The 13,980-nt window shown below is 41.8% G+C and overlaps 1 protein-coding gene and 1 long non-coding RNA gene across 3 annotated transcripts in view; one reads left to right on the top strand and one right to left on the bottom strand.

Moving 5' to 3' along the window:
- The window catches only part of LOC311600533, a 50,951-nt gene extending 38,919 nt beyond the window's left edge, over nucleotides 1–12,032 (bottom strand). The window contains exons 1-2 of the long non-coding RNA XR_014780273.1: nucleotides 11,441–12,032; nucleotides 4,018–4,113 (exon numbers count right to left, since the gene is read on the bottom strand). This is a non-coding gene — a long non-coding RNA (uncharacterized lncRNA). The remainder of the gene's footprint in view (nucleotides 1–4,017; nucleotides 4,114–11,440) is intronic.
- PRDM5 (PR/SET domain 5) overlaps nucleotides 11,263–13,980 on the top strand; it is a 153,556-nt gene continuing 150,838 nt past the window's right edge. The window contains exon 1 of one of the 2 annotated variants that reach the window (XM_084787309.1): nucleotides 11,263–11,514. In XM_084787309.1, the coding sequence (XP_084643435.1) occupies nucleotides 11,422–11,514 (93 nt within the window). In that variant the 5' untranslated portion in view covers nucleotides 11,263–11,421. The remainder of the gene's footprint in view (nucleotides 11,515–13,980) is intronic. The other variant, XM_084787308.1, reaches the window with a different exon arrangement.

The following is a 13,980-nucleotide window of genomic DNA, read 5'->3' as shown; positions in this document are numbered from 1 at the left end:
TGCCTGAAACCAAACAATTACTTCTGAAGCTTTCCTTCACATGGTTGAAAGGACAGCAAACTGTAGATCTACAGCAATGCTAGTGGACCATAGGAGTCTAATATCTCTGTTTAAAAAAAACAAAAACAAAAACAAACAGGCTACATAGCGAGGGTACTGACTTGACTGAGAACAGTAGATTCAGTGGAATGTAAGATTCTGTTTTGATAAGCAGGCAAAAAATTTTATTAGTGAACTTATGATTCAAGTTACATGAAAGACAGAAATTAAACTCTCTTAGTCACTTGTCTTTTGGTAAAGCAGACTATAATTTAAAGTAAAAGAATGTTTAAAAAGACAAAGACTTGTATGATCTTTCCCCGTAGTTCCTCAGATATTGGAACCAAGTCTCTATCGTTTCCTTCACTTAATACAGAAGACAGGAAGCATATTATAAGACAAAAATTGGCAACTGTGTTTTGCTCAAGTGCATTTGTCATATTACCATAAAGGCAAAGCCACTCAAACTCAAATGACTTGTTAAGTTTTTTCCCCCATTTTGCATCTTCACAGCCTTAAAAACATCCTGAAGAAAAAAAAGAAAATTGGTGTCTTAACTTCTCTGATGCAAAGAGAATTTCTAGCTATAAACCTGTTAACTGGTTGCTATGTAACAGTTGGAAACGTCTGCAAAAAGACATTTGAATCCCTCAATCTGACTATCAGACTGGTGGAACAATGGCTCCAAAGAAATGGGAATTTCCCCAGGAGTCTCCTCCTTTTCTGGGTTTATTATAGAGGACTTAATGAAGTGTGTGTGTGTGTGTGTGTGTGTGTGTGTGTGTGTGTGCCTGCCTGCCTGCCTGCCTGCCTGCCAATCTGTGGCTTTTCCCCTCTGTGGTTTGCTTTAATTTGGGATTACAATGAAAAGCAAAATTGGTCTGGAGAGCGGTAGAAGAACATTTCTGTTGGGAACAACCTAGGAACTCCCAGAGGAAGGTAGGATCAGAACAGGTGCTAAGAGCGTGAAGGCTTTGCAGCACTGCTGCATCCCAAGGCCCTTAGGATCCTCCCAGACTCTAAGGTTTTACAGTGGCTAAACAGGGAAGACTGTGATGGCCACGATGCTGGTGTCATAGCACAGAGCAGGAAGGCTCCATCGTGTGGGTTATGTTGTTCTGGTTTTGTTCCATCTGACAGGATTCATTACTACTTTCCGTTGAAGAGGGTACTTGCCAATAGCTGATTCAGATTTGACTTCAGTAGCATCGGGAAACACGTATAATCCGATGCCTGCTTTTGGTTCCTCAGGCTTGTTTGATGGAATCATGTGTGTTTATACATACTCATGCACAGAGAGAGAGAGAGAGCCCTCCAGCAAAGCACCACGTATTACACTTGTTGGAAAAGTGTCTGTCTGTCCCACCTGATCTCAAGAAATAAGTTTCGTCATTTCCAACAGGTACATGTGGTTTTCAAAGAAGATTATATCAATTTATCCTTGCAAATCTCTAAGAAAATAATCTTAAAAGAAGTTTTGCATTGTGAAAGTCTGCATCAATAGTACTACTACTACCACCACTACTACCACTACTACTACTACCACCACTACTACCACTACTACTACCACCACTACGACTACTACTACTACTACTACCACTACTACTACTACTACCACCACCACCACTACTACTACTACTACTACTACTACTACTACTACCACCACTACTACTACCACTACAACTACTACCACTACTACTACTACCACCACTACTACCACTACTACTACCACTACTACTACTACCACCACTACGACTACTACTACTACTACTACCACTACCACTACTACTACTACTACTACTACTACTACTACTACTACTACTACTACTACTACTACTACCACTACTACTACTGCCACCACTACTACTACTACTACTACTACTACTACTACTACTACCACTACTACTACTACTACTACTACTACCACTACTACTACTACTACCACTACTACTACTACCACTACTACTACTACTACTACTACTACTACTACCACTACAACTACTACCACTACTACTACTACCACCACCACTACTACTACTACCACTACTACTACTACTACCACTACTACTACTACTACTACTACTACTACTACTACCACTACCACTACCACTACCACTACCACTACTACTACTACTGGTCTACTGTTATTCCAAGCATTTCTTTTCCTTCTATTTTTATGCTATGGGGCTTCCTCCCCTTTTATTGAAGTGGAATATTTTTCTCACTTAATATATCTTGATTATGGCTTCCCCTCTTTCATTTCCTAGCTCCTCCCAACCCCCCTCCTATCCAGACACACTGCCCTTCTGTCTCTCATTAGGAAACAAACAGACTTCTATGGGATAATAATAAAATAAAGTAAGATAAAACAAAAACTAATACATTATGATTGTACAAGACAAACAAACAGAAGGAAAAGAGGCCCCAAACTATAAAGTGTGTGTCTCTGTGTGTGTGTGTGTGTGTGAGAGAGAGAGAGAGAGAGAGAGAGAGCGCGAGCAGCTGCTCAAGGACAGATGAAAGCATGTCAAGTAATGGAAATCAAGATATGAACATAACATCTAACTGGATACAGTGGTGGGAGAGAATTCAGTAGGACGAGGGATCTGAAAGAATAGTGGAAAGTAGATTCAAACAGTAGGGTGGAACCAGATTGTGACAGCCTCTAGGATTTGGATTTGGGAACATCCAGTTGGTATGTGCATATATTCAAGTTGTTAGAGAAGAGGTGTCAAGACACTTCAGTAATACTATCCAATCAGTGAGATCTACTCAAGGGGAAATGCTAGACCAGAATGTACCCCTGTTGTGCTGTGGGTAACACTGTTGGTAAGGGAGGAAGTGGGGGTAAGAATAGGCAGCTCAAAGCTGAGGCTCTTGATGCACAAGGAGGGTTTCAAGCACAAATGTTGATGAAGCTAACTTTTTGGAGGAAGATCATAGTATTGAAACCTATTGAATTGTGTTCCTGAAGGTCCAAGTTATAATTTTGACTATTGAATTGAGTGAAAAAAAAATAAACTTAGTTCTCTAGGCATCCTATATTTGCTCTATTTTGCTTGGAACCAGCGTTATGACTTCATGCTCACATCTAAACACATTCCATAGGGTAACATGGTTCTTGCGCTGTGTGTGTTAGGGGACATCTGGGGCACATTCCAGTTTCACTTTACAACTAATTAGCACGTGGTATAAAGTCTTTGTCTTTTACAGCAACTGATTCTAGTTTGGATACATTCCTTGAATGAGCAGCTAATCCATTCTTTCTTAAAGGAGATTGTTAAAAGTGAGCTGAAAAGAAGGTTTAGGGGGTATCGCTCAGTGGGCAGACAGTTTGCCTTGTACACAAGCCCCAGAGTCCAATCATAGAAGCATGCTGTGTGGCACAGGCTAGTAACCTCTGCTCTCAGAAGGTCGAAGCAGAAGGATCAGACATTCAAGGTCATCACTGGCCATAGAATGCGTTTGAGGCTAGCCTGGGATACATAAGACACCAAGTTAAAGTAAACAAATTAATAAAAAGCCTAAACCCTTTGAAATCAGTGATTGCTTTTTAAATTTAATTTTGCTATATCTTTAAAGCCTTGTCTTTGAAAGACCCATAGCTACTATGTAGTCACAAGCACCAGGAATGCTTTATAAGCTCTGCCGCCTGACAACCATTTTAAATTTCATGAGCTATGGTCTCCCCTTGGATCCACACTTTGCTACTTCTACTGAAAATGGAGAAATGTGCTGGATCCTCTGAAGGCAAAATTTGGAATTACATTTGCAAGGTTATTTCCTTTTCCTGAGGCATGCTTTATTGAGAACTTGGACATTTAAATTGGTAAGGATTAACTACAATAAAATATTTGAAAGTGACAGTTCTTAGAAATGCCAGGAGAAGAAGAAAAATAATATTTTACTGCAAGTTGCTTCTTTAAGATATCAGTTTTCATTTCCCATGAAAGGGTACAGAGCTGCAGAATTACATACCTCCATATTTCCCCACTGAGTGAGCCTTAAAGGGCACTGTAATTTTGTGCATAGAATATTTCCTGCAGCATGCAACAGCATCAGAGCTCCGGGAGACTGGAAAGAAATGGGAAAGGAGGCAGTAAGAGGAAAGGGGATGTGTGTAAACCACTGAACACAAGATTCCAAAGCAAATTAGCCAAATGGCTGCAAGATTACCTGGTATGGTCTTATCTGTAACTGCTCTTTTCCTGGGAGTCACCACCGGTACCTTCTGGCATTTACTTTAACACCCTTTCCTAGAGATTACAGTAATGTAACATACATGTGGTGGAGCTCTGTGGGAGTTACTGCTTATTGATCATTTAGCTATGCTGGGAACCAGACTGTGAAGACAAAACTCACATTAAGAGAAGTGTTTAGTTCTGTTGGGGATACTTAACTTTTTTTTTTTTTTGGCTTGTTTTAGTGTAAAAAGCATTTAAATTCATAACTAGCCAAAGAATACAAGAACCAAGATATTGTAAATTGTTAAACTGACATACATTAATAATAACCTCACTGAGACATGGTGCAAACCTGTTACTCCAGCACACTTGGGAGCCACAAGTAGGAGGATCAAAAGTAAGGCAAGGCAGGCCTATGTGCAACCCTGTCTCACATAAGATCGTGTAAGAGAAGAGTGCATCTGGGTTTGTTTCTTTTTGTCTTTGCCAGCACTAGTCATTTAAAAATTATTGATATTATTATTATCTGTGTGTGTGTGTGTGTATGCATAGGTGTGCATGCTACTGCTCTCACGTCCTCGGAGAAAACCCAAACCAAATAAGTAAATAAAGTGGGTAATGAATCTGATGAATCTGCGCATGTGTTGTTGCTTATGAATTTTAGAGGCACATAGGATGACAGAGGCTTTCTTGAACAATGTTTTGTCTTGTGTTTAATAAATTATTTTTCTCTCAAGTTAAAAATAATATATAGTGCACACAGATGATCTGGGAAACTACATATCCACTACAGATATTTGGTATTTGCAATTTTGGGGGGAAGTAATTCAAATCTACTATTTTTGAGATATAAAATTTATCATTGCCAAGCACAGTGCTTTATTATTTATTATTGCAACCACAGTTTTTTAATCTTCCATACAATACAAATCATTTGTCTTGTCTAGGGCCCCACTCTTCTTCTTCTTCTTCTTCTTCTTCTTCTTCTTCTTCTTCTTCTTCTTCTTCTTCTTCTTCTTCTTCTTCTTCTTTTTTTTTCAAAACAGGGTTTCTCTGTGTAGTCTTGCCTGTCCTAGACTCACTTTGTAGACCAGGCTGGCCTCAAACTCACAGCGATCCGCCTGCCTTTGCCTCCCAAGTGCTGGGATTAAAGGTGTGTGCCACCATGCCCAGCAAGGGCACCAGTATTCTTGTTAACTACCCTCTCTTTATTACTGCTTCTCTCATCCTTTGTAACTATCATGGTATGCTCTTCTTCAATGGCTTCTGACACATATAAGAGAGAAGAGTGTTTGTCCTTATGTGTATATACTGTTTCTCTTAATATACTATCCCACAAGCTCATCCATATTGTCATAAATGATAATATTGTGGGGGAGGATGTCCCCTTCTGTCACAGACCTAGGGGAGGGGAATAGAGTGAAAAAGGGAGGGATGGAGGGAGGAACTGGAGGAGACAAGTAAGGGGATAACAATTGAGATGTAATCTGAATAAATTAATAATAAAAAGTTTTTTAAAAAAAGAGTTTGTGCTTTTTATGACTAAATAGTATTCCACTGTTTTACATTTCATCTTCTTTATCCATCCATCTAGATTAATTTCATATGTTGACTATCATCTGAGAGGAGGTTATTTTTGTTTTGTTTTTGCTTTACATACTGAACTCAGTTTTTTGCATACTCATAGTAGAATTGCTAAGTCATATGATAATTCTGTTTCTTGTACTTAAAGAAAGCAACAGCTGTTTTCTATAATGGTTGGACTGACTTGCATCCTAACCAATAGTGGGCATAGGTTCCTTTTTTGTGTGTCTTTGCCAGCACTATTAATTTGAATTATTATTATTATTATTATTATTAAATATTCTACTGTGAACATGTGGAGGTCAGAGAAAGTTTTATGGAGTTAGTCTCTCATTTGACTTTTCTGTAGGTTCTGGAGATGAAACTCAGGTCCTTAGGTTTGTATGTTTACCTCATGAGCCATCACCAACCCATTTCTTGTTATGCTCACTCAGTCTTTGTTTGTAGACTGTAGTCCAGGCTGACCTTGACCTCCTGGAGACCTTCACTTGTTCTCACAAATGCTGGCATTAAAGATATGTACCAGCCATCTTTGATCTTTCAGATAATTACCATTCTTACTGGAAGGAGGTAACGTCTCAATTTGTAGTTTCATTTCATGGTAGATTCTGTTTTCTAAAAAGTGTTGGGACTTATTTTATAGATGAAAGAGTAGTCTGTCCTGAAGATCATTTCAGTTGAGTTAATGAGAAGGATGTGTGTGCTTCAGCATGTTCAGGATGTGGCTACTGTTCTACATGTGTCTTCTGGGTGCAGGGTGTGTGTGTGTGTGTGTGTGTGTGTGTGTGTGTGTGTGTGTGTGTGTGTGTGTGTGTGTGTGTCCAGGTCCTGACTACCACTGTATCAGAGTCTTTCTCCCTTTGGATCTAATACTTATCTTTGTTTTGTTTGCTTTGTGTTAATCTTGGGGATCCCATAGATCATTTCCAGAGACAGACAAGGAAATGAATGTCCAGGACAGACAGAAGGACAGAGCCCAAGAGACTGAAAAGAGCAGCGTTATCCCTTCACCACCATCCTTAGTCTCCAGCCTACACATTTTACTTGAGAACTTTATTCACCTATATCTGAGACTATTGTGGCTAGGCATTGGCCTACCCCTGCCATTGTGTTAGTCTTTGTGTGAATACTCTTTGTTCTTCCTACTCTTTCATTGTGTTTGTCTGCTGCATGGTGTCTTCTGCAATGATTTTGTTTGATTTCTCTCTTCCTTTCTTTCTTCCTTTCCTCCTCCTTTACCAGTGCACTCTGCATTTTCACAATGGTACCTACCATCCTTTCATGTTTAGATTTACAATTCACTTAGATACCCCTAATACTGGCCTACAGGCCATGAGCTTTCTTAGATTCCCTTGCCTAAAGGAAGTCTTATTTCTCCATCAAGTCTGGAGAGTAATCGTGAGGGGCCCAGGGATCTTAATGATCCTCTTCCTTCTCTTTTAATACTCTGGATATATAATTTCATTCTTCTCTAGAGCAGAGAGTCTCTTCAAAGAAATCTACTGTAGTCTACAGGTGTCTTAGCTGCTTTTCCCACTGCTGTAATATAATAACCTGACAAAATCAACTTAAGAGAGAAAAAGTTTATCTGAGCAAAGATGAAGTATGCAGGTCATCATGGTGGGGCAGGGACTTAAAAGCATCTCATTACATCCACAGTGAGGACTGCTTGTGTTCAGTTCACCTTCTTGCTAGGAAGCCAGCACTCAAAGCCAGCGAGCAGTGTTGTCCATGGCTATGATGGATGGGTCGGCCCACTTTGGTTGACCTAGTGAACACAATCCTCACAGGCATCACCAGGGGTTAATAATCCCACACAGGGCTGTATTGATGTCTGTCCCCTAGGTGATTCCAGCTCCTGTCAACTTGATGACACGAACAACCACATCTGATTTATGAGTTGATGTTTTTTCCTTCTTCATTTTAGAATTCTCTGTCTTTTGATTTGGTGAGGACCTCTGGTTTGACTCTATCATTCTGTGAGTGTCATGAATTTGTGTGCTCATGCCTATCTCTCTCTCAGTACTTGGGAAGTCTTTTGTTATCATTTCATTAAATGTGTTTTATGTTTCTTTCTCCATCTCTTTTCCGGTGGAATTTGGGTAATGTAAATATTTGCTTACTCAATGATTGCCCACAGATGTCACAGGCTTTCTTTCCTCTTTCCGCCCTTTTGGCAGCCATCATTTTTTTGGATTTTTCATTCTGGTCTTGAACTATTTTCCAAATCTCATAGTCTATGTTCTCTTGTCACTTGCTGAACGTCCTTAGGATTTATTATTTTGGTTATCTTCTCAGGAGATTTGTAAATTTTTCTTTGGGGTTTTGTGACTGGAGGACTACTGTTTTTTTCATGATTCCTTGGTATTTTATGTTTTATTGTGCATTTGCATAGGCATCTGTGCATTTAGAGCAGTAGTTATCTTTCCCATTTTTTTTCCTATAGAGACTTTTCTTTTGTCCATGGATGTGTGCTAGCATGTTGGTTGCATATGGTGTGCTTTGATTTTTTAACGGGTGTTAGGGTGAGTTCTTTGTTTTGTTTACTATACTTCTTATTAGTGATGTCTATTTGCATCAGTCATCTAATCTGTAGGCGTATGTTAATTCGGTTCTGTGGTATGGGTTATCTGGGGTGAGGCTTCCATCTGATTGGCTGCAGGGACAGTGTGGATACTCCTGCATGGAGAGTAAGTGGCATGTATGTATGATCAAACTACATCACATACATGTATGAACTTATAAAGAATAAATAAAATAATTTAAAACATTATTGCATAAGTTAAATATATATTTTGAGACTCTCATGCATGAATACACTGTATTTGTGCTGTTTCCATCCCCATCCCCTACAACTTCCACACTGTCCTTTTGACCAGCCCTATCTATTTGATGTTCTCTTCTTCTATGTACATATTTATCTAATTACTGCTGATGTATTTGTGTGTGTTTAGGATTTCAGTCTTGGCCCTGAAAAACAACCAAAAGGGAATAAAATAAAAAAGTACAGGTGGTTCTTCCTCCTGCTCCAGCATTGACTACCTGTGGATCTTCACTTAGGGGTCAGGCCTTGCGATGAGGTGACTAATGTGGCTTTTGTACACCTTGTGTGGGCATCGACATTGTTGAGAGTTCATGGGAGCAAAATCTTTTCCTCTCATGCTAGAAGAAACTAGCATGAAGTATTGTTCTGTTTCTTAAGATCCTACACTCTACTTCCTCTTCTGCTATGTTCCTTGATGTTTAGGTCTAGGAATTATAAATGTCTCTTTTGAGGTTGGTATCCTATGGTCACTTGTTCTCTGCATTTTGTCAGGCTGTGGGCCTCTCTAATAGTTTCTATGTGCTGCAAAAAAGAGTCTTTTTTGATAAGATGTGGGAACTGCATTTACCTATGGGTATAAGGATGAATATTTAGCAGTCTGTACTTAGAAACCACATCACTTTAGACATATGCTAGTAGTAGAGTCTCTTCTAGGGCTTATGGCATCTCATGCACAAATTCCCTCCAATTGAGAGGGCTTTCGCTTCAATCAGACAGCTGTTTGTTATCCCTATAATACAAGCGACACTGTTACATCATTCGGGATATCTTGCTGGTCCTGTTACTGTGTGTGTGTGTGTGTGTGTGTGTGTGTGTGTGTGTGTGTGTGTGTGTATAAAATTTAAAAAATATATAATTTTTTTCTGTTGGTAGCTTAAACAGTCCCTACCAAGACTATGAGAGCTCCTAAGGAGAAGGCTTCTTTTAAGTCAGTTCCAACTTGAATCCTCTAAACCTGTGACCAAAATGCGTGGTGTCTCCAGCAATAAGGTATTTCTTTCATGTTTTGGTAGGTAACCAAGAACAATGGCAATAGCCTATATTGTTTTTGGATGTTTCTTGGATACCACTGACCAACAGCAGTCTTTGGAGCCACACTGGGTGTAAATGTAGTGGCCTACATTTGTACAAGTAGATGCCACCACCTGTCCATCACCAACTAGGAGGCGAAGGCAGGTAACTGCTTTATTCCTATAAGCCAAAATGTAGAATGAAAGGTGTCGAGGTAGCTAGGGAATGTATTAAAGAGGAGTGTCTGAAACAGAAGGCCTAAGAACCCAGAGAGTACTTAGAGTAGACTAGAGATCCTTGCCTATTAGACCACTGAAGCAATGGACCCTTGGGGGATTTCCCGAGGATCTCATCCTGGGAGGAAGAACAGCTGCAATCTGAGCCACAAGAAACACCTCTCTCCCAAGAATCGATTGGACAAAGTTCGGACAACTTGTCAGACGACCTTACAGGAAGGACTGTAGGTAAATGAGTACTCTGTCGGTGCAACCTACACCTTGAACGGCCTGCTTCTTCATACGTATTTATTATCCCCCATTTCAACCTAGAATTCATGCCAGCGTCCTGAAGGTGGACCTAGTAGAGTCACTGTTCCTCTCTATTTGTTTCTCTTCCTAGTGAAGTCACACTGAACAGAATCCTTTATTATCTCTTTAGCGGGTGCTATACTAGCTTTGCTTTCTCTTTGCTGTGATAAACATTCTGGCCAGAAGCAGCTTGCAGAACAAAGGATTTTTTTTTCTTTATAGCCAAGGAAGGAAGCCAAGCCAAGAACTCACGGTGGGAGCATGGGCGCAGGGATTGAAGCAGAGACCATAACAAAACACTGCTTGCTCCGTATAGCTTGCTCAGCTTGCCGGATTTTTATACAACCCAGGATGACTTGACCTAGGGATGGCACCATTCACATGGGGCTCGAACCTCCCAAACCAATCATTAATCAAGAAAATATCTCACAGACTTCCTACAGACCAACCTGATGGAGACATTTTCTCTATTTAAGTTCCTGTTTCCCAGGGTCTCTGTAGCTTGTGTCAAGTTGACAAACAAACAAACAAACAAAAAACCAAACCAAACCCAAACCCAAAATTAACCAGGACAACTGGTCTGTTAAGGATGGGTGGCCCAGTCTTGCGAATGGAACGCAAGAACCCAGGGTTTGACCGGAACAACTCTGGTAACAGGACTTTGCAGTCGCAAACCTTGGAAGGTATAATCACTTCCAGAAGACCCCTCACCGTAAGTATCACTTAGATACTTATGTCCAATTTTCATCTTGAAATAGAGCATACTCTTTGGCCTCTCATTAGTTCAACCCCCGGAACAAAGACACAGTCACTAAGACTCAAGGGTTTCCCAGTCCTTTTGGATTGGTCTCAGCTGTGGTCAGCAAAAGGCTGTTTTGGAGAATGCCAAGGCCATTTCATTCTGCTTGTGAGGAGACTCCAGAAATCTCTGCCAAAGGCCGAGACTGTGAAAAGGGCTGGTGTGGTCACAGGCGCATCCTTATCCTGCAGAGGGAGGCTCTGAAGCCTAGCGTTTAAGGCTCCAAACCGGTGCCGCCAACTTTGGGCCAATCAGCGGGTCCCGGTGGCCTGTGCGCCCCGCCGCTGTGGCCGAGCTCTGCCCAGGCCGAGGAGGGGCCGGGCCGTGGGGAGCCGAGCAGGGAGGTGGGGATTCTGGGAGCAGAGCTCATTTCCTCCTCCCGGCAGCGGCAGCCCCTGGCCCGCACCCCGTCTCCACGTGCGGCGCCCGGGGCGCGCGGCCGAGCAGCGGAGGATGCTGGGCATGTACGTACCAGACAGGTTCGCCCTGAAGTCGTCCCGGGTCCAGGACGGAATGGGGCTCTACACGGCCCGCCGAGTGCGCAAGGTGGGTGAGCCGCCGGCGCAGGCCGCGCCACGTCCCAGGGCCTGCAGGCAGCGCGGGCCTGTCGGGAGCTGGAGTCCTGGCTGTACCCCGCGCCTGTGCGACTCCCATGGGCCTTCGCCACTACCCCACGCCAGGCAGCCCCTGCCTTCTAAACAGTCGGTGTGATCACACCCATTTCTTATGCAGATGGACCCGGGCAGCCTGGAGCTCAGTGCAGGCCCAGGAGCCCCAGAGAGGAGGCCTTCCCCATTGCCACCCTGGGGTGATACCTGAATCATTGGCCTGCCAGTTTTCTTTGCGTTTTTGAAATTTATTCTGGCGTGGGATCATCTTCCAGAACCCCACAGGCGTGCCATCAGGCCAAGGGCAGGTTGTCCTGCTTGTGTGATGATGCACTATAGATGTTGGCAGTTCCTTGCAGAGGTGTAGGAAGTGAGATACCAGAGCATCCCAAATCTTAAGATATAACCTTAGAACAGAACATGTTGGTTTGAGCTATGTAGGTTAGCAGATGTGAAATGAACCAGGGGAGGCAAGGCAGCAGCACCCAGAGAAAGCAGAGCCAAGGTTCACTGAGCAGGGCCCATGCTTGGTACTTGGTCCATATGTATCATTTGAATTTACCAGCGCCATACCCTCCAGAGCCAGCGTTTAGTTCTAATTTAAGAAGTGAGCAGAGGAAATCTGCAGTTAAACAACCCACAGAGTTAATTAAGTTTGAAGTCCAAGGTTTCTGAATGGAAGGGTCATGATCTTTCTAGAACGTTCTGTTGTGGAATAACATGTTTTATAAACATTAGCCCTGTCACCTTCCCAGCTTCTCCTCCTACCTGGACCGGCTTTGCTTTGTTAGCAGTTTACTTAGGTAAGCAGAGGTTCAGAGGATCGCTTACTAGACCCTACTCTCGTCCTCTGATACAAAGCACAAAGACTAGTAGACAGCTCTGGATTCACAACATGACCTACAAGGAGTTTCCGTAGCTCAAGTGGAAAAAAAAAACACCCCACATATTAACAGTTTATTGATGGCTATTTGGGAGAGTGTTCAAAGGTAAACAAGCTAAACACAGAAGTTAATACTTCATTTAATTTAGTGATGAGTTGGGTAGATATTGCCAAATGACCAAATGTCAAGAACAGCCATCTTTCAAAGCCAAATACAACCGTCATCAATTGACTCCCTTGTACCATTAACATTCTGTTTCAGTTTTATAGCATAAAAAACTCCCAAATGGACATTTTTTGAAGGTTTCTGGTATAGTTATAATTAAGAACCTTTCCTTGCTCACGAATAGTAAGACACCAGACACTTGTGCAGAAGTAAGAATTAGTGCATACACCTTGTTTTGCATTACTGAGATCTTTTCAAGTAGCTGGGCAGTACATTTCCTTCTGACATTGCTGTGCGCTTATGTTGGGAGTAGTACTTGGTGTGGGTTGAAGTGTTTTGTGTCCGACAGTTGCAGCATTGGTAGGCTTTCTTTCACCTGTTGCTGAGGTAACTTTCACAGAAAACACAGATTTTTCTTTTTCACCCAGATTGCATCTAGCATGCTGACCATGCAGAACACAGCTTACCGTAATCCAGAGTCCCTTTTTTGAGAGAGTTATTATTCCAAGATACTCAATCACAAGGTCGTGGACAGCCTCACTGATGCCTCTAAGTCAGCTTTTTCCTCCTCTGAACACCGAGGACAAAGCTGCGGTGACACAGTAGATTGTAGCTGAATTGGAAGATCAAGCAGAATGTTCTGGCATACCTTACCTGTTTCACAGCATCTCAACTCTTAATTATTTTCCAAGTCAGCCATGTACGTCTTTTCTGACTATATTTCAAAAGATCTGAGAAGGTGACCACCGTGAGTAGAGCTGTATTAAGGTCCTCACTTAAAAACGTCCTCGTTCTTCTGAAGAGATTTGAGGATCTTCTACTTTAGAGCATGTGCTGACAATGCCAGATGCTGTGCCATACTTTTATAGCAGGTGTGCTTCCATAATGCTTCTGATTTACAAAGTGGTTAAAATTCAAGCTATCTGTGGATGTAAAGTTCAGAGACTAGAATCCAGGTTGGGCTTGGGGAATCTTCCACCAACTCTATATTTGTACATTCCATCAGCTGACTTAGGATTCCTTTAACAAGGGGAAAGGAAAATGGGTTTTGGAACAAGAGTTGAGAAGAGTAGACTTTAACAGGTTCCAGATAATGACATTTTAAAGAACATCACAGGTGCTGCAGTTGACAGAGAGTAGCATGGGCAGGGGTTGGGCACACCAAGGCCCAGAGATTTGTACTTGCCTCTCAGGCTCCCGTGCTTTCCCCACTATCAACTCTCACCTTCCAGATTTTCAGGCTGAGGCAAACATTTATTTCTCATGGAAAAAAAAACTATTAATGAAAATAAGTTTAATGCCCAGTTTGCAAAAATAGAGTAAAACATTAAAAAAGGTAAAGAAAGGTAAGTTGA

Source organism: Acomys minous (genome assembly GCF_964271855.1).
Source record: "Acomys minous genome assembly, chromosome: 6".
Lineage (NCBI taxonomy): Eukaryota > Metazoa > Chordata > Mammalia > Rodentia > Muridae > Acomys > Acomys minous.
Note: the sequence above shows the minus strand (reverse complement) of the source record. Positions and strands in the feature narration are given on the sequence as shown.